The sequence below is a fragment of the Homalodisca vitripennis genome, chromosome 8 (assembly GCF_021130785.1).
Source record: "Homalodisca vitripennis isolate AUS2020 chromosome 8, UT_GWSS_2.1, whole genome shotgun sequence".
NCBI classification, from domain to species: Eukaryota; Metazoa; Arthropoda; class Insecta; order Hemiptera; family Cicadellidae; genus Homalodisca; species Homalodisca vitripennis.
Genome location: NC_060214.1, coordinates 115,136,974 through 115,158,525, shown reverse-complemented (window position 1 = coordinate 115,158,525; position 21,552 = coordinate 115,136,974). Strand labels below are relative to the sequence as shown.

The window sequence follows — 21,552 nt, the reverse complement described above, 5'->3', positions numbered from 1 at the left end:
AATTCACTTCAGCACAATTTAGCAACAATATAACTTCGTTCATATTTTAGGAATTAATGTGCTCAATAATTTTAAGGCTTTGTCCATTTGCCTTTTCAGATAGTGACAATTAAAATCTGAGAATATTCGAAAACATCATAAGTTACAAATTGTGCTTATTTATTTATTCATGTTCCTCATTTTTTACTAATAATGTCAGCTGTTAGGCAATTTACCCAAATATTACGTAGATATTTATTTTTAAATTTAATGTGAGTTTTCAAAATTAAAATGGATTTTGCAAGTTGAGGAAAAACACAAAAATTAATTCCGGCACGTTTAGTCTTAAAGTCATGTTTAAGGCTAATCCTTTAAATCAATATCAATTTATGGTTCCAAAATTAAAAGTCGTTCTACTCACCAGTATAACACAAGAAAGGAAGTAAATAATTCCCGACCATAGAAAAAGTTATTTTAAAAACATTAATTACAGCATTAAGATCATAATTGTTCAATTTCATATATGACACCATCTACATGTGATCCTCTTTTTTGATCCGGTTGTGAATAGTAAATTCTGCAACGTATCAGCATTTGGTACTTTGGTACTACCCGTAGGCCACTCAGTCCCTACCTACTATTCGTTATTAAGATATAAGTAGGTAAATATATGCGTTCGTATTATAAATAAAAGAAGTTTAAGTTAACATTTACGAGTTATCACGTGATCTGAGCTTGAATTTAGGTACTATCTCGAGGGATGTTTTTCTTCTTTTGCCAGAAGTGAGGGTTGAAGGCACAACCGAAGACCGCACTGATGGCCAAGGAGTATTTCCAATCGGTACTTTCCCGACCTTAGATCATGTGTCTGATCATCCAACTTTTCAACGTCAGATCACGATGGACGATCTGGGACGTGACCTGAAGTACAGCTAGTATAGTGGGGAGTATACCTTCGGCGCCACGCCGCACAAAGTTTATAACATAAATTTTGAAGCTCGTAAATCAATTACGGGAAAAGGATGTAAATAATTATTTCAAATAAAAAATAGACCTCTATATACTTAAAAAAAGCTTTTACATGGTAAATAAAACTCTCAGTTGGGTTAAACGTGATGTGTTCGATTAAATGAAGAGACAAGCGATTGATTTACCTGCCTGCCCTAGAAGAAGGCTAGGCATAACCTCGATGCTTCGAGTGGTGACGAAGTGAGCTGGCCAGACATAGCGAGAAGATGATGCCGACCACCTGGAAACAAAGAGAAAATGTAATGAAGAGATAGGCGATTGGTCATCTATCTGCTAAGCAGGAGGCTAGGCATAACCTCGATGCTTCGAGTGGCGACGAAGTGAGCTGGCCAGACATAGCGAGAAGATAATGCCGACCACCTGGAAACAAAGAGAAAAAGGAATGAAGAGATAGGCAATTGGTCATCTACCTGCTAAGCAGGAGGCTAGGCATAACCTCGATGCTTCGAGTGGTGACGAAGTGAGCTGGCCAGACATAGCGAGAAGATAATGCCGACCACCTGGAAACAAAGAGAAAATGTAATGAAGAGATAGGCGATTGGTCATCTACCTGCGAAGCAGGAGGCTAGGCATAACCTCGATGCTTCGAGTGGTGACGAAGTGAGCTGGCCAGACATAGCGAGAAGATAATGCCGACCACCTGGAAACAAAGAGAAAATGTAATGAAGAGATAGGCGACTGGTCACCTGTCTGCTAAGCAGGAGGCTAGGCATAACCTCGATGCTTCGAGTGGTGACGAAGTGAGCTGGACAGACATAGCGAGAAGATGATGCCGACCACCTGGAAACAAAGAGAAAATGTAATGAAGAGATAGGCGACTGGTCACCTGTCTGCTAAGCAGGAGGCTAGGCATAACCTCGATGCTTCGAGTGGTGACGAAGTGAGCTGGCCAGACATAGCGAGAAGATAATGCCGACCACCTGGAAACAAAGAGAAAATGTAATGAAGAGATAGGCGATTGGTCACATGTCTGCTAAGCAGGAGGCTAGGCATAACCTCGATGCTTCGAGTGGTGACGAAGTGAGCTGGCCAGACATAGCGAGAAGATAATGCCGACCACCTGGAAACAAAGAGAAAATGTAATTAAGAGATAGGTGATTGGTCACCTGTCTGCTAAGCAGGAGGCTAGGCATAACCTCGATGCTTCGAGTGGTGACGAAGTGAGCTGGCCAGACATAGCGAGAAGATAATGCCGACCACCTGGAAACAAAGAGAAAATGTAATGAAGAGATAGGCGATTGGTCACATGTCTGCTAAGCAGGAGGCTAGGCATAACCTCGATGCTTCGAGTGGTGACGAAGTGAGCTGGCCAGACATAGCGAGAAGATAATGCCGACCACCTGGAAACAAAGAGAAAATGTAATGAAGAGATAGGCGATTGGTCATCTACCTGCTAAGCAGGAGGCTAGGCATAACCTCGATGCTTCGAGTGGTGACGAAGTGAGCTGGCCAGACATAGCGAGAAGATAATGCCGACCACCTGGAAACAAAGAGAAATTGTAATGAAGAGATAGGTGATTGGTCACCTGCAAGATATAATTTAGGCTAATCATTCTGAACCAATGGATATTTTGGTAATTATGATGCAATTGCAAAAGTATTTTATTTTTTGTTAATAACCGGTAAATAGGTTAGTATATCAGAATTTTGGTCCTAGGCTTTCGCGCATAAGGCCCTCGAGGCTTCAGTGGATGGCAGTGGGCCGCGCCTTAGGAGAACAACAAATGACCCTGAACAAATGCAATAGTGCTTACAATTAATAAACTAAAACTGACATATTTTTAACATGCTATACCTTTCAACGAGTAGGCCTAAATATTTGACATATTGTATCAAACAATGTTAAAGTGTTATTAGTAAAATTACTTTAATAACTTAAACTAATGTACGTTTATACATGCCTAAATATCCTAAAGTTACTTTTATTCACTAGTAAAGAAAAAAACATACTCGCTGTTTTTTAGACCCAAAACTGTTGTAATCCCCAGATGAGAACCCTCTACAACGTTCACACTTGCGAACCTCTGCTGTCTGGCATACTAGAAGATTCCTAACAATCCAAATGCGTGAAAGCTGTTATAGATAAACCGCTCGCAAAGAAACCGGCGCAGAAGCAAATATCTTGAACAGTCCCCTTGAGTGGTGGGGAGTGGGACAAGTATCTCCACATCTCTTTTTTTCAGCAGTGTGGATCGTGTCTCGCCCGCGCCATTTTGTTTACACTTCAGCTATTTTATAAGTATATTGTATTTTTGTGTATTTTACTCTTGTAGCCCTATACAAGCGTAAAATATTAATTGAACAGACTGACTTAGCCACAGACGTATCCAGGGAGCTTGAATTTTGTTGTGAGATTAGCCGCTAAGTGGCAGTGGTCAGGTCAGGGGATAGAGCAAGCGGGCGATTGCCGAGCAGTGGTGGGGATACTGGGAGAGGGCGGCATCACAGCGGCGGAGGGGTGTTTACCCCACCCTGCGTGAACTAAAATCGCCCAATGTCTTTTTGTAAGCGGTTTACCTATAGTTCAATTCATGCACTCGGCTTTTTACAAAAGTGTTAGGCCCATATACGAGAAGGCAGGCTTTTCAAACACACGTAAAGCCTACCTGTACAACAGCGACGATGATGACAATTGCACCCGTGGTGCTAAGTGTGCTTTCCGCCAGGTCAATCAGGGCGGGGTCACACCCCTCGGTGAAGATCGGCTTGGCCGTGTCATTATCTGGGTAGCAAGAGGACGGAGGTTGAATTCCCAACGTGATCCAAGGAGTTCTGTTGTCAGTGGAGCCGCAACACTTGAGCTAAAATTTATAAAATTATATCTATAATATTTGTAGTCTACGCCAACCATCTAAACTTAAGGACGAATAAATAGGAGTAAAAATAAATAGTCGATATTTAGTCAATCGAAATGAATCTTCAGCAAAACCGAAGATCTCTGCTTCTTGGAAGAGTCGATAGCCGCATTGTCTAACACACCAGATTTTTGGATCACAGAGTTTATTTATTTATTCATTCCAACGGCATACACAATTTTTATAAACAAAACACAGTATTTTAAAAAGCAATTGCTCACAAACAAAAATAGTTACAACATTGTAAATAATGGAATCAAAAAGTGCAGAAATACAATAAATAGCAGAAAAAAGAACAGAGAAAGATTACAATCAAAGGTATACCATCGAAATAATAACAATGGGGTTAATCTACAAGATAATAGAAACAATAATAGTGTCAAAAAACAGATATGATTGAAAGTCAACAAAGTAAATTCGCTACAGATTGTCCCTTTAATAAATAATGGGGATATAGCTAGCAAACCCTAAACATAATAATAACAAACGAAATAAAATAGTTACTTCATGGTATTAAGAATAACTATATAAAATTTAAAAATAACAGTTAAAACAGTATATGAGTAACAACAATATACTATGAAAGTATAGCCTAACAACTAAATAGACTTTAAGAGTCACAATAATAATAGACTTTGGAGAAAAAACATCGATAGAAATTGCAAAATGATAACAATATTAACAAAATGAAGATAAATAATAGAAAATATATAACAAACAAAAGAGTTCAAAATAACGCAGGTCCTTATCCTGTGTGTGACTGTAACACTTTTTTCAATACCATCAATCTTGTCTTATATCGACTCTCTTCCTTATTCTGTATGATAAGATCCTGGCACAAGGCTATGGTCCAAAAGGGAGGTGATCGGCCTCTTTTTAAAAAGAAGTAACATAAACTCTCCTAAATCCAAAGCGCTAGGCCATTGCACTACCAATAGCATGTAGGCTGACTAAATTTAGGAACAAAAACTGCTTATTACCACAACATTTTCCACATAACATATTCTTTGGAAGGTTTGTAAAGGGACACATCAGTAAAATACAGTCAATCACTGTACATAGTAAAAATCATTTCTCCTCTTGTATATTCTGCAGTAAGCTTGGACAGAAGATCACAGCACGGTGAGCAGATTTTACTTTCTCATAATACCCCATTCAGTACATAAGCTTTAGCCACCCAACAAATGCTTTGGTATTAGTGTTAATTAGATATTCAGGTAATCTCCCTAGTCATAAATCAACAGCGCCTTACTCTTTGCTTCCTCAACGAACAGCTTGATCTTCTTTGGCTTTAGTTATCTAAATAATTGCCTTGACACAATTGACAGCATTACCCTTAGCCACCTCAATTAACATCTTGATCATCCAACAACCATATGAACTCGTAGCTTTATCTTCCTCGGTGAACGGATTGATCTTCCAATAGTTGTATTGTGTTAGTTAACCAAACACTAGGCCTAAGCCTCAACTACTCAGAATGATTACACTAGTCAAATACTTACCACTTTTGTTCTTAGTCAACTCAGTGCAACTCTTGGTCTCCTATGCCCTAGCAACTATCCACGTTCACTTTGATTTCCTATCGGCCGCCTTATTCTTAGTTCCCCAATTAACGTATTGCTCAGACATTAATCATCTATACCCTTGCTTGGCTTTATACTACGGCTTAGCCTTTATCCTTAACCAAATCAATGTAAGTCTTGGTCTCCTATGCCCTAGCAACCATCCACGTTCACTTTGATTTCCTATCGGCCGCCTTATTCATAGTTTCCCAATGTGCGTATTGATCAGATAATAACTGACTTTTCCCTTAGCCACATAACTCCTTGCTCACATTCTGATCATCTTTAGCCATAGACAATCACGTTCTACTCCTACTAACCACATTTTGCTAAGCAACCCGTTTTTCCAAACTCGACTCCTAATAACCTACTCCTAGCTATGGACTCCTAGCTCGACTCCTAGTTATGGGGGTTTTAGCCAACCCCCATAACTGCCTTGGACATCATTGGCCACGTGAAGCGGTAGCCTCTGTAATGGCCGTTTTGGCCATCTGTATAATCACTTTTAACCTTGCAGAATCTTGGAGCATTGAAAAAAGTTTAATTTAATATCACTGGTAAATGAATACACATTTTCCAATATTAGTTTTATTCTAAACAATCAATGATTCCATCCATCATCAGGCAACTTCAAAATGAATAAATATTTGCATTTTTTCTAAATGAAAATATTTAGATTCAATAATTTTTTTATTTATTCCGAAAGGCCTCAAAAGAATAAAATTAATATTGGAAAATGTGTATTCAATTACCATTGATGCTAATTTAAACCATTAACCTTAGCTAGGTATATTTTTTACAAAGTGCTAAATATATATTATAATAGAAGTGGGAATTTTTAGCGAGGTGGGGAATATAAATTAAAATTGAGAAATGGTGATAATGTATTTGTTCCAAAACCTGAAACGCTTATTTTACCAAAACTTATTCATTTTTGGTACCTAGACTATTATTAACTACGTGCCTTAAGCTATAAGGAACTGGAGTAAAAAATAGAATTTCTTTTTAAATTGAGTTTGGCTTTTTAGTTTAGACAATATTGAAAATTTACTTGTAAGTAGAACATAAATTATTCTCATTTTATTTTTCGCATACTTTCTTACTTAATTTTTATGATCTTAAATTATGTAATTTGATTTAAAATTGTGTTATAATATATGCATGCATTAATATTCCTTTTTTGTCCTGGAAATGTGCAGTGCTCTTAAGTATAAAAATGCAGATGTACGAGTATGTATGCGTGCCGTCTGAGAGTATGTATGTGAGTATGTAGTATGTTTGTATGTATGAATGTATATATATATATATATCTAATATATAACAGATAAATGAAACTGTTCGTGTGTAACAGCATCACTCACAAACGGCTGGACGGATTCGCCTAATTTTTTTTTTTAATTTGTTCGTCTTGATCTGTAGAAGGTTATAGGATACTTTTTATCCCTTTCCCGATTCAGGATTCCGCCCGCACTGGTTACAGAAATACCCGTAAGAAATGCATTGCAGCAAACATATGTTATTAAGTGAAAGAGTCTTTTCAAATTTTTAATCAGCTGTTCTTTGTAAACATATATAATGCGACAAAAAATTGTTGTTATTTTTGACAGTAACTAAGTAAACATAAATATTTTTGACGTTTCTATGTAAACAAACATTTTTTGACATTTACAACGTGTCACAAATGTCAAATTTTTTGATAAACGTGATTTGATATCTTTTTTTTTACAATTTCCAAGAACAGTGTTATTTTCCATCAGTAAAAGGTCTAAAAAAATATTATGTATATTTGTCTTAAAGATAAATTTCTGGTTGAACTTAAAGCTTGAGTGTTAGACCACTTTATAATAAAACACATGTACGTGTACCAATGGCTATAAACATATACAGATTTTCTTGATCGTGGCAACAAAGCAAACTCTACATCGGTGTTGGAAATATAATTTACTTGAGCCAGAAGTGCACATACACGGGTAACGCTTACAAAAAGCGTGCGAAGCCGCGGGAAACAGCTAGTATATATATATATATATATATATATATATATATATATATATATATATATATATATATGTTAGTAGCCTATGTATTTTTCTTTTCTTTTATTACTGTAGCACACCTTTGACCATTATATTTTGTTTTTTTGTAATATTTATATAAATAGTTCTATTTAGAAGTTAAGAAAGGGAGTCCATCAAGAAAGTACAATAATAAAACCGATCTAAAATATTCATTTTAAATTCAAGGACGGGACCTCATTACAAGCTCTGCTTTGGAGGCCCTGTATTTTTCTTGAAGAAATTTAAAGTTTATGTTACTAGTATAAATGCTATTATTGTTTATACTTTGTTACAATACAATATGTCATATTTTAAATATTATTATGTGTGTTTTGTCTTAAGGTCAGACTGAGCACGAGAAAGGCTTTGTTATACTCTATTATGTTTTCAACATCTTTGGTTTTTGGACTTTGTTATAATTTGAAAAGAATATTGTCAAGAGGATTTTTTTTGTTTGACTGTCAAACAAGAAAAGAAAAATCTGATGTATCACTTTCATTAAGAAATAAATTTCATTCTTTCTTCTTATTTGCTTTAATCACATATAATTATCTACCAAAACATTAAGAGAAGCTGGTTGTTGGGCGAATACGTGAGTTGATAAAAATAAAAAACTAATAATTTCGAATGAAATTGACTAATAGGTGGGCTAAAAGACAAGCCCGAAATATGTGATCATTTGTGAAGTTATAATACATACTTGGGTCTGCAGCTGGTCGATCCACTCCTTAGTGTTCGGGGTCTGGTAATCCAGATAGGCCTTGCTGACTTTTTCGTTCACGAAATCCTGAGCCTTACTGCGAAAGTAGTAGATGATCGCGGCCAGTACAACTTGTATTGCGAAGAGAGTCATCAGCATCACTGCGTACTGTCAACAAGACAAACTCTTTTAATTTTCTTACCATTCTACTTCTCTTCCTTTCGATGTTCATGGATAATAGTTGATAGCATAGTGCAAGATGAATATCGCTGATGTTTCAGCTCAAAGTTTCAGAAGAGTTAACTCTTCTAATTTTGAACAAGATTATTGGCATTGCGTCAATACAATGTACACTACATTGGTGCATCATCCTCCAAATTGAAATAACTCATGACCAACGCTTAAAATTTTGAAGACTGCTAGCTGATTAATCCCAGAATTACATTGTATGAAACAAAATACTGTTAATGGCAATTCTCAAAAGTAGAAAAGTTGCCCAACAGTCTTTATCAGTAGCGTCATAAAATGCTAAACCGTGGACAGTTTTTTTTTTTTTTTTCAACTCATAGATTTGTCTGTTAATACTCTACTGGGTCGTTTTAAAGTAAAACCACAAAAATGTAACAAAGTTACATCACAAATACTCACTAAATAAGTATATTCTCTCTTCGATGTATTGTACTTATAGCCTCCCCCACAGTCATCCAAGATAGTAAAGTTAAAGTTACAGGTCAATCATCCAACTCTCACTGTTCACACACCAGAAAGGAACTTTGCTACATCTTCTAAATATATTAAATACTTAAACTGAAAATAATTAATTGAAATACCTAGGAAGACTGATCTCTGGAAAATTTAAATCTAGTCTCTGAAAAACGGCCTGATCGTACGCCTAGGAGTATATATTTCAATTGTTCGTTAAAATAAAAAATTAACAAAAAAGGGAAATAGTTTATTTTGAAAACAAAGTAGATTCCAGTATTGATGTTGGAAGTTCCTTTGTAGATATTGTTGTGTGTTAACAATTAATGAATTATATTAGACATCTACAGTACGTGAACCATTATCTTCATATTATCTGGGTGTGAGACACGGCAACTATTACATTAAATATAACAAAAAGTAATGAATAATATAAGTGGACTTTAGTAAAATATTGGTGAAGTGAAATGTTGGATGGGTCAGCTTGACTAATCTGTTTGTCATTCATTATATATACTATACAAGTTACTTATCTCATTTTGTTTACCGATTTTAGGTTAACATCTGGAGTCATAAAATCACTTTAAAGTAAAGATTTATAATTTTTCACGGTTATTTAAATTTTGAAGCCTTCATGGAAGGAAAGATTATACACATTTATATGTACACATTTCCAATGGTTTGTAAGTTTGTGTCTACAATATAGCAACAATCTAACCTGAACTAAATATCACTCTGATAGATAAATTAGCTGTTATCTATAATCGGAGAAACACAAATCTATGACTTACTTCTTTCATTACGGACAAAATATTACAATGATTTCAATACATAACTAATTTTCTAATGAAACTTGATTTTTTGACGTCAGAAAAATTATGAACGTAGCAGTTTTTTGGACACTTGCCATCAGACCTTTCGAGATCTGCAATGGAATCTCTTCCTTAGATGGACAATTATGCTAACATAACCTATAATCAAGGTCAGTAATGACAAACCAACACTTTGTATGTCGACTCCATCAAGTACATTATCTCTAAAATATGCATTTAGTCTAATAAAGCTGAACTAATTATTAAAACAAAACTAAAGAGTACAAACCACGACAGATCTGCACTCAGTAACCAACCGCTGACAACTGTGACGTCAGTGGTTCTGACGCGTGTCCACAACGCTTTGTATGATTAATTTATTTTAACCTATATTGTACTTATGTGTTAGGTTAGTTATCTACCTGAGGAAACTATTCAAGGTGATATATTAAAATTCTCTCTCTCTCTCTCTCTCTCCCCTCTCTCTCCCCCCCTCTCTCTCCCCCCCCCTCTCTCTCTCTCCCCCTCTCTCTCTCTCCCTCTCCCTCTCCCTCCAATCAACTGCTTAGTGGAGGTATCATAATTTTCTAAGTAAACTAACATCGAATATGAAAGTATGATTTGAGTTGTTTACTCTGCAATAGATTGAAAGTACCATAAGGATACAAAACACACTTACACCGATGTTCATGCAGAACCTCTGGAAAGAGCCACCGTGATGATCATGCAATGAACTACTATAAAGATACAAAACACACTTACACCGATGTTCATGCAGAACCTCTGGAAAGACTCACCGTGATGATCATGCAATGAACTACTATAAAGATACAAAACACACTTACACCGATGTCCATGCAGAACCTCTGGAAAGACTCACCGTGATGATCATGCAATGAACTACTATAAAGATACAAAACACACTTACACCGATGTCCATGCAGAACCTCTGGAAAGACTCACCGTGATGATCATGCAATGAACTACTATAAAGATACAAAACACACTTACACCGATGTCCATGCAGAACCTCTGGAAACACTCACCGTGATGATCATGCAATGAACTACTATAAAGATACAAAACACACTTACACCGATGTCCATGCAGAACCTCTGGAAACACTCACCGTGATGATCATGCAATGAACTACTATAAAGATACAAAACACACTTACACCGATGTTCATGCAGAACCTCTGGAAAGACTCACCGTGATGATCATGCAATGAACTACTATAAAGATACAAAACACACTTACACCGATGTCCATGCAGAACCTCTGAGATGATCATGACCTCAGAACATGCAAAGATAGATGTCCATGCAATCACCGTGATGATCATGCATACTATAAAGATACAATTACACCGATGCAGAACCTCTGGAAAGACTCACCGTGATGATCATGCAATGAACTTATAAAGATACAAAACACACTTACACCGATGTTCATGCAGAACCTCTGGAAAGAGCCACCGTGATGATCATGCAATGAACTACTATAAAGATACAAAACACACTTACACCGATGTTCATGCAGAACCTCTGGAAAGAGCCACCGTGATGATCATGCAATGAACTACTATAAAGATACAAAAACACACTTACACCGATGTTCATGCAGAACCTCTGGAAAGACTCACCGTGATGATCATGCAATGACTCTCCCGCAGCGCTCCGCAACACCCGAAGAAGGCGAAGATGAAGATGCAAGCCCCAACGATCGCGACCACCATCGTTGGCGTGTTCAAGTTGGAAACGTTGACCACATTTCCCTGCGACACGACGCTGAAAGTCGAGTCTTTCTGATACATCACATATACTCCTGTGCCGCATATGGCTAACCCCAACAGCTGGAAGTGGAAAGACACACTATGTTTAAACAGTCGAAAATATCGACAATGAAGATGGAATCATTGATATAAACCTAAATGAATTGTATCTTGATAACGACACTAATCTATTTATTGTAAGATATTTTAATTTAGTTCGTTGTTAAATATTTTAGTATCCCTTTAATCAGGAGCGGCGTTAGGGTAGGGCGCGGTTGGGCGACCGCCCAGAGGCGCCGGACGAAAAGGGGCGCCGACAGCCTTTTTTCGTATGTAATTGAATTGCAGTTAGGGGGCGCCGAAGAAATCTCGCCCAGGGCGCTAGTAATGCTAAAACCGGCACTGCCTTTAATATTGCGATTATAATATTTTGCAATATTGCATAAATATTTTAGTAGATACCCAAATGGCGGCTCAAAGTAATCTAAGATGCTAGACTCTCATAAATGTGTATTTATTGTTTTTTCAATTTACCAACTGGCCACACTACTTGTAAAAGTGGCCAGTCAATTTCCAGAAATGATAATGTTTACAACTGTGTTTATATTGATTGGAAATAAATTTATTTATTCATTCATAAATAAAATTTACAAATTAAAAAGACATTACAGGCAAGGATTCGTTCTGTGTATTCTCGTATGCTAACCTTAAAATCACTTTTTCCTAAACCAAAAATAAATTGCTCCAAATAAAAATTATATTCTTTACGTAAACATCGTTTACAGTAAAAACTTGTGAATCATGGGATATTCTGCAAAATTTGTCAAAATACGATAATTTGTACTACTGTTAGGATTGTGGCTGATAAGTAAGAGAGGAGTTCCTCAAGGTTAAGTTATTGGCCCTTTAATTTTTCTTGAATTGGAACGTGTCCCCATGACTTACACGTGAATCTGATTCGTTTTAATCCTAATTTTGTACAAGTCGTTAAAAGATGATTACTAATGTCTTTTTTCAATTTATTCCAAAGTTAAGCAGTAGAGCCCTTAATATTCCTTCATGTAAATACTAGCAACAGTGAAAGGTTTCAGCTAGAGATTGTGACGGCTTTCCCAATTGAGCTGCCATAAAATTACTTAAGCCTCCGTTATCAGCTGATTCACGAATTACACATATGCCTTTAATCCCACCACTTACAAAATAATCTGATATTGATTCAATCGTCGCATTGCTGTGAGGAAAATTACCAAGAAATAAGAAAGAGGAATTTCCTTATTACAATTGTTGTATCTTACAACGGACAGAGTTTTACCATGACTCTTGTAAGTATTAGATACTCTGGTGAATCAAATATTCTGAACCTTTTTGTCCTTTATTTGACTCAAAAGAATAATCTGGCGCCTGAAACGGAATTTTTAAAGAGGATTTAATAATATATCTGGATTAATTAAGTTCAAAAAATATAGTAAATACTTCAGTAATACCAACGGCAGCAACGCAGTTGCAACAAATGCTTCATTTGGTTGGTCATTTGGATTGTATGTTCAAAATACTGATTTAATCTTAAAAGTATATGGCGCTCTCTATTCTCATATGAACTTTATAATTTTAAAAATCATTCATCAAAACAGAAATAAATGAAATATTTGTTTGATAGATACATATATCTCTCGCTTTCAGACGCGTTCTACTTCACATTGTCAATTAATTATGAAGTCAATAATTATATTAAGAGCAATCTCTGTTTAAAATAAGATTAAGGTAGCATCTAGTTAAGGGATGCTTCTGCCCAGTTTGGGAGTACCTACTTGGTTTGATTTCCTTTTAAGATGTTATTAAGTGTAAAGAAATGTTCTGCTTTTTCTTTTACTAAGCCAAGGTTACGTTGTTTTATTTAATTTAAATCTTTAACTACTTGTTGACCTTCATAATACATATTCATTGTATATTATGTATATTATTGTAAAACGACCATTGGCATAGGCGTGAGTTAACAGCAACAAAAGACGATCGAATGATTAGTGCTACATAAGACATTTCAAACTTGGATCACTAATATATCTAAGCACGTATTTTAATGTGGTTCAATCGATTTTGGGTTAAGTAAAATTTTCTAAATATAATAGTCACAATGCTTTAAGAATCACTCTTCCTGATGACCGAAAAAGAACATAGAATTGTTGTCACTTCACGAGAAATTAAAGACATTTGAGGTAGTCATTTTGTGTCTTCCCTACAACCTCTCATAGAACGACCGAAAATAATTTTTATCTGTCTTTAGAAAAGTTATATAAAAGGATTGTAACTAAAAAGGTTTGAAACTCACAATAAATTTACCTAGCCGACCACTGGTAGCATTAATGTTTCAAAGTACAAAATAGTGATAAAGGTTTCCGCATAAATATGCATTCGCAATTTCATAGGAATTTGAAATTTCAATCGTATGACAGTAGTGTCAAAGGTTTTACTGTAATTTCTTCCTCGATCGTTGCACACAAGTTATCTACTGAGCACTTGAGGTTATATTTCCGGCGATTTGTTAGCTCTTGCGTCAACTGTGTTATCAGTTTTAGGCAGGTTCGATTCGTCCCCACGCTTTCGAGTCCCTTATCTTGAAGTTCCCAGATATCTTCGCAATTATTCACTTGACGACTAATTAGAAAACATTGATAAGAGACAGAAAACATCGTCGCGAGGGCTACGGAATCTCGATTTGTCACATGAGTAATGAATTATCAAGACCACTAAGATTTTGTAAAAACCCAGAGTATAAATAAATCAAGGTAACTCTTCTACGCTTCCAAAATGGTTAGCAAGTAATAGTAGCCTAACAGTGAAGCGTTTTTGTATGTCAATTATTATTTTAATAAATAAACAAAATTAAGTTGGGTAAATGCACTCTATCTACTTTTTTAGTAACTTTTTGCTTTAAATTACGTCTATTACACTGTTTTTATTTTCTTTTTTTTAGTTAAAAAGCTTTGTTTAAGGTAATTTTATATTTTAAGCCCTTCAAATGTCAAGAAAAACATTCTTGAATATACATGTTTAAGATATTCCCTGCATAGATTCTCTGAACTGAAGTGTTTCTTTTATTAACAATGAAAATGTTTATATAGTAAACACAATGGTGCATCCAGAATTTGTTTAAAAACAGGGTCAACCGGTGTAGAATATAAAATTAGGTTTGGGTAGTCAACGGAAACAAGTATAACAGATATTCCTGCAGGGTTGCCAACTATTGTGATGAAGTCTCCCAGATGTAAAGCGTTCTTTATTTTATGAATGAAGTTCTAGCCAGGAACTGCTTATTGCATTAATTTAAGCAATGATTTGTTAGCGCGCGAAATTATTGTACCCAAACAAGAAATCGAACCCGGGTCCATGGTGTGATAAGCTGAGACCGTATCAACTCTGCTGGTAGGGGCGGGCCAGAGATTAGGTTAGAACTGCTCCAATGTAGGCTAAATACCTAGAACCAAGCTAGCCCTTCTATGTGTACAAGGAACACGGAAATACTAAACGTCGAGATTATTTCTTTATCCTCCGATAGCAAGTCTTTGGGTTGGTGATCAACGAAAAATGCCATCTGCTGGATCTTCTCACTATATTATAAGTTGTTTGCGACGTAACAATTCTTATATTTTGTCTTTGTGCTTGCAAATTGAGATACGTTTCGTTCTTGAATACTGTTTTTATTGACGTATTTACTTTTGTAACCGTAATATTTTATCAGTAATTATTAGTTTCGTAAACAATGAGTGACAACATTATGAATCACCCGAGTGAAGTGGATAGACAACTGGGTGTTGACTTATGTCAGACGATGAGTGGTGTATCATCAATGTTCAGTGAAGGCAGCGATATTGATCCTACCTATACGCCTACTATCTGTGATACAGACGACGACAATCTATCTCTTGCGACAGTAACGGCCTACTCCTTGCAAGAACCAATTTTCCCCATGGAGACCAGGGCTACAGATAGTCTTGTGATAGCTCTAGATCAGAAGATGAGAGAAAGAAAGGTATCAATGTAGTGGAAATTCAAAACCTTGATCGCCATTTTGACTTTCGTGAAATGCCTGACCCTACACATATCCCATCAACAACTACAAAGCCTATAGATTTTTATTTTTCACCAATTTGTTGCTGAACAATATGTTTGTACTGGAGACCAACAGATACCCTATGTTAATAATCTCATACTATACTATTTCCATGATTTTCCGAGCTTCTTACGCTTAGATAGTACACAGTTTATTGTGTTGTAAACCTATCAGGGGTTTTTTAAGTTTGTTATTGACGATGGAAGGTTTGAAAGGATAACAGGATTTCGGACATCTCTCATCGTTACAGGTTATAAAAGGTATAACACAACGTTTCGAGGATTGGAATCTATCCTCTTCGTCAGTTGGGGGGGGGTTATTAATATATACAAAAATAAAGAATATAAAAAAGTAAAGAAGGGAAAGAAAGGGGTTCAAACGTACCCAAAAACTGCTTGGAGTCCAGTTCAGGCGTTGTCACTGCAAAGAAACTTTGTGTTATACCTGTCATAACCTGTAACGATAGCAAATGTCCGAAATCCTGTTATCATTTCAGGTTTGTGAACACAGGATTTTTTCTTTTTTGCCTCCTAGAAATAAGTATCTAGCTTTTGAGAATCCATGAAATGCAAACGAAATTCATTGGTCTTGTGGTTACTGGTTTGTTTACATCTCTAAAAACACTTTTTCACTTACAGATTTGTATCTTATAATGGGTAGTATATTATTATTTTCCACTGGCATAGAGGAAATGTTTCCTTTTTTCGTATTTCGCTCGGGGTACTGTACTGATGTTTCATAAATATGTGTTTGTATTTACAACGATAAGTCGATTGCGCAGTTCAAAGATAAGATAAGATTTAGGTCTACCTGATATGATTCAAATCGATTTTCTTCCAAGCCCCTTACCACGTGTCTGGATACTCAATAATTACGAGTAATTTAACATTTATCAAGATCAGCGTTTCGTTTGGAAAGAATACTTTCTTGACATGTGTTTATTTACTCATTACTAACTCAAAATTAATTAAGAAAAACGTCAAAGTTTGGTCTTTTGAACTGAAAGCATAGTGTTATTACATCATGAGATAAAATTAAGGAATTAGTTGACTTTCAAGAAATGATGACATTATGTAACACAAGTTCTTAGGAGTAACCTTAGTTGCTTTCCTTACCAATACTCTAATTCTTTGTTATATAACTCCATAAGACAAAAATGTCTTCACGAATAAAATCTGTATGATACCATAGAATTGGATCTTCACAATAAGGATATAATATTAAGTGAAAAAATTTATGATGTTATCATATGTTTACCCCTAACTGGATATTTGTGATTCCTTGTAATATTTTATAAAGACCAGTTAAAACCTGATTTTTTTCGTCCACTATTTAAATATTCTTTCTTTAAACGGCGTGTTATGCCTAACTAACCAAACATAACACGTGTTCATTTTGAGAACCTTTCAGTTCGAACGAAGACCAGAGTTTAAATACGTAATAAATTAAATTTTTGAACTCCAAATTAATTTCTTGGTAAGTGACACTATTAAGCACCAAACAGTAGGACTGCATGGTATTTTGTCTTAGAACCACCTGAATTTATTGAATTTTAAATACTCAGACCAGACAGATCGTACATAAATGAGCATCTAAAGAGAAAGATGAACCATTAAAAGTAAAGTATTAATATACTACGCGAATTCCCAGGAGAAGATAGACTAAATAAAAATCAAACTGTTTTTAGTTGATCCCATTTAAAATCTAACGCTAGCATAACAAAACGTTAAAGAATGATGATTTATCACAAGGCTACAAATTCTTGATATACGGTTTGGAACATTTACGTTTGCGTTGATCAATTTAAAAAAAATAGGTTTCAATTTGTTATTAGGCTAATTATTCTTTTGTGGGGCTATTGCGCATTATTTATAAATTATGGAGAGTCTTGTTAGATAAATTATAGTTCAATACATCTACTCACTCTTCACTGGGATTTAGAAGCATTCAGAAGACTTACCGCCAAGAGGAAGTTGAAGAAGAAAAGGATGTAACGGATAGTTCCTATAGCACAACCCATCTTGGCGATCGGGATTTTTTCCGGTAAGACGATCACCTGAAGTTCCACTGGCAGCAGTTAAGGCAGAATGGGAGGACTTTCCTGTCGAAGCGGGATTATGACGGGCGTAAGTTATCAGCAGAATATTTGGTGGGAGGAGGGGGGCAGTGAATCACCTGCTTCACGTCAGTGCGATAGCGAGACATTCCGTGTATTTGTTACAATTTCCCGCAACTTTCTTGACGCTCTACAGAAGTACAAACATTCCCGTAATGTGTCAAAATTGCTTTTGACTGTTGCATAAACATACCCCTTTGCCAGTGCATCCCCGGTCTGAGTAGATCTGTAATTTCAACATTCTTCCAAGAAAGGAAAGACGCAATAGTATAGAACAATATTCTACACCACTGTTTCAAGAAAATTCTTACATTTGCAAGGTATCCCTTTTATCCTGATCAATTTATTCTAAATATTTTCTACCCTTTCATTTTCAGAAATACACATGAGTGCTCCGCTTACGCCTTCAAGAATGTTCTCAAGTATACTTTTATACTGTTATCCTTTATACATGTTCTCAAATATACTTTTCAATCGATTGTGGGTTTGAAAAGTATATTTTTGTGTAAAACTTTTAGCTCTATAGGATAGATTTCCTGAATACTGAAAAAGTAGACAGCATTTTTGATCCCTCCGTGTTAAATAGCCGGCATTTTGTAATCAGACCCATATAAAAACGCTTGAAGATAAAAATGTAAAATTGTTACATCATATACTTGAGTTATAGCTTCTGGCAGTAAGATGTTTTATAAAAAACAAATAATTTTGTTAGTAAAAATAATTAAAAAAACGTTATTTCCTTTGAGTATATTTGATTAAAAATATAACTTCCCTCAAGTCATAAAAGAATAAAAAAGCATGTCACTCCCTAAAACTATAAATCATGTACATAAAGTAAAGTATGTCATCTTGATTAGTTTATCCTTAGTTAAGTCAACTCATGTATAAATGGTGGAACCGTTGGAAATAAATAAATAAATAAAATAATTTTTCAAACCCAAAATTGATATACATAATCCTTACAAAGCATTCTAAAGTTTTTAAAACTTTTCTAAAGCTTTCACACAGTTACTTGTGCTATTTAACATTATTTTCTGAGGAGCAATCACAGATTTATCAACAATTCATTTCTAAAATCATAACAGAATTTCGGATGTTTACCACCATTATATATTGCAGAAATAGAACAATACGTTTCGAGATTTAACATCTATCCTCTTCTTCCGGTGTAAAAACGTAAGAAGTTCTTCTTTAAAGTCAAACGTTAATTAGAGCTCGATAACGTATTTAATGTTACGAATACAATGTATTTTGAAAATTACTCTATCATAATCAAAATATGGATCACTAAACATTTTAGAAATATTACATTTCATTTCAATTAGGGAATATTTAAATGAAAACTCAAATTTTATATGAAATAGATTAACGTATCGCAGATTAAAAGTCTACTAAAGTTTGGAGTGAATATTATTGAATTCTTAACACGTTTGCTTATTTTCACGACATTTTTAATAACGATGCAAGATGTGTCTGTAGCTGATTGATGTGAGATATTCGATTCTTTTGCCTACCTCCGAGCGATACGTTGTGTAAATAGTTGTGATTAGTTAGACATGCATTTGATTTTAAAATTAAATTTATCTTAATATTTTGTTACTTAAAACTTATCTGAAAACTCTAATGAAGTAAACAGGCATATCATTAAAATCAGACAACAATAATTATCGATCAATTCAAGAACTTTTTTAAAGATACAATGAATTTTGATCCATTTAGAGTAGGTACATAAAAACACGCTAAAGATTGTATGGGGAATCAAAATCATGAAGTATTTTTAGTAAACACACTCAAAAATGAAATATATTGACATATTATCACAGATTATGTTACCTATGAGTATTGATGTTGAATTTATCTTACGAAAAGTAGAATTTAAAAATTCATATCTTAAAAACTAAAAAATTAAATTATACCAAATTTGGCTCAAATGTTAATGATAAAAAGGCTAGTTACTGAAAAAATATGAAATCATCTTTAGTAAGCTTTTCAGCTTCTTACAGAGACTGTCAACATGAGAAGTCCAGTTAATTAAGATCTTTGTCAATTATAACACCTAGATACTTTGCCTAGTATAGAAAGAGTAGATGTAGTAAAGTAGTGTTCTAACTTCAAACTTTCGTCTTCACATAACTAAATGTTATGTTTTAGTTTCATTTAGTACCAGGCTGTTCTGGTGGCAGTATTGAGAAGCTAGTATATTAAGTGCAATGTATGATGAAAAGTTAAGTGATTCTAACTTTTTGTTAAAAGCACGGTCTCATCCGCGTACACAATAGTGGTTGAAAATTCTTCCAGATATGTAGGCAGATCATTTGTAAAATGTACAAATAAGACCGGCCTCAGAACTGAACCTTGTGGTACGCCTCTCAAGTTGGTTAGAGGGCTAGACCTCACTGAACAAGTCAAATCATTGTCTGAATGCACCAACTTAACCATTTGTTATCTTCCAGTCAAATAGCTGCCAAACCAATCTTTTGAAATTCCAGAAATTCCAAATGCTTCCAGTTTTGTAAGGAGTTGTTTATGGTCAAGGCTGTCCAATGCTTCACTAAAGCCTAATAATAATGATGCCAAGGTAATGCCATCTTCAAGTTGATCGATAATGAGTTGTATTAGACTAGTTATAGCGATTGATGTTAAATGTCTTTAGATAATCCAATGCAGTTTCGCATTTAACTCATATCTTACTAGGAAAATATTTGCAAAACAATATTATAAGGGGTTCTCCATTTCTGATTCTTCAATCTGTTGATAAAACTGGTTTTGAAATTGAAAATAGGTTTGAGACAGTAAATATTAAGTTAATACATAAATCAGTTAATATTAAGTATTTGTTAATTTCATCGTGCGTCAAGTTGATTGATATTAACCATTCCTTATAATATTTAAAGTACATTTCATAGGGAGATTGGGATACAAACAAGTAACATAAAATTAAACTGAATACTCTTCACCGGTAATTTTAATAGATTTCGCAATGTTGATAAACTGATTTATATCTTTAACAGTAAAACTTGGAGGTTGTGGAAATTTAGAAATTAGGACCCAACCATTCAATTTTGATAATAAGTAACTGGGAGAGTTTATAGGCTACATTATACTATTGGCCTCATTTCGTTTCCTGGCATGTGGATCTGTGGTAAGCAACATAGACATGGTGATCATGGATTTGAAACAGTTTTTTTTCTGCATAATGCTTTCTTCATGAGCAATTGGCATTCTTTAAAATTGTGAGCATCAATTCAACTAATTTATCAAGATAATTTTAGTGGTTTTAAAATAAGGAACTTCTAAAAGAATTTCTTGACCTTGACTGTAATAATCTGTTTAATTCATAATGACTACAGTATTACTTTTGTCAGCTTTGAAGTATAAAACTGTTTTTTCTTAGATCTTTAACGATTTTATGTTCGAAGTTGGTATTTTTTTGTCACTATAAATCTTAAAACAACTTTATGATTCAACATGATTTGGGACAGTACTGATCTAATTGCGCCTTTATTATTTTTGTTGGATATTTTATTTTAGTGCCAACATTTAAAAAATCATCTGTATAGTTTCAAATAACATAGTGTAATTAAAATCCTTTTCTATAAGTTTGTCTCACGATTTGTGTTTAAACTGTGCAAATATTTATGGTATTTCAAGTTGTTTGAATTCACATCTGACGATGCCATCTTGTATGATAAAAATCCTTGTCAAATAAATTTTAAATTATTGGAAAACTGTGTATTCCATTTCAATTAATAGTTTGTTTTTCAATAAGAAGAAAAGGAGAAGGTTGTTTTAAGGAACTTTTAAGTGTAGCCTAAACATGGGATATAGGATAAGTCATTCTTAAGGTCTCATTACGTT

The 21,552-nt window shown here is 34.7% G+C and overlaps 1 protein-coding gene across 4 annotated transcripts; it reads right to left on the bottom strand.

The window, feature by feature from the left end:
• Positions 1-1,021: 1,021 nt before the first annotated feature.
• Positions 1,022-17,697, bottom strand: LOC124367949 (leukocyte surface antigen CD53-like). 4 transcript variants are annotated; one of them, XM_046825178.1, is made up of 5 exons: positions 17,539-17,697; positions 11,342-11,551; positions 8,183-8,350; positions 3,615-3,809; positions 1,022-1,228 (listed from the first exon to the last, which is right to left on the bottom strand). In XM_046825178.1, exons 1-5 carry the CDS (start codon positions 17,596-17,598, stop codon positions 1,154-1,156), a joined length of 708 nt encoding a protein of 235 aa, XP_046681134.1. In that variant the 5' UTR covers positions 17,599-17,697; the 3' UTR covers positions 1,022-1,153. The 4 variants fall into 4 exon arrangements, with proteins under 4 accessions (XP_046681134.1, XP_046681136.1, XP_046681135.1 ...); XM_046825180.1 differs by lacking the exon at positions 1,022-1,228 and adding an exon at positions 1,285-1,368; XM_046825179.1 differs by lacking the exon at positions 1,022-1,228 and adding an exon at positions 1,689-1,788.
• Between the last annotated feature and the right edge of the window lie 3,855 nt (positions 17,698-21,552).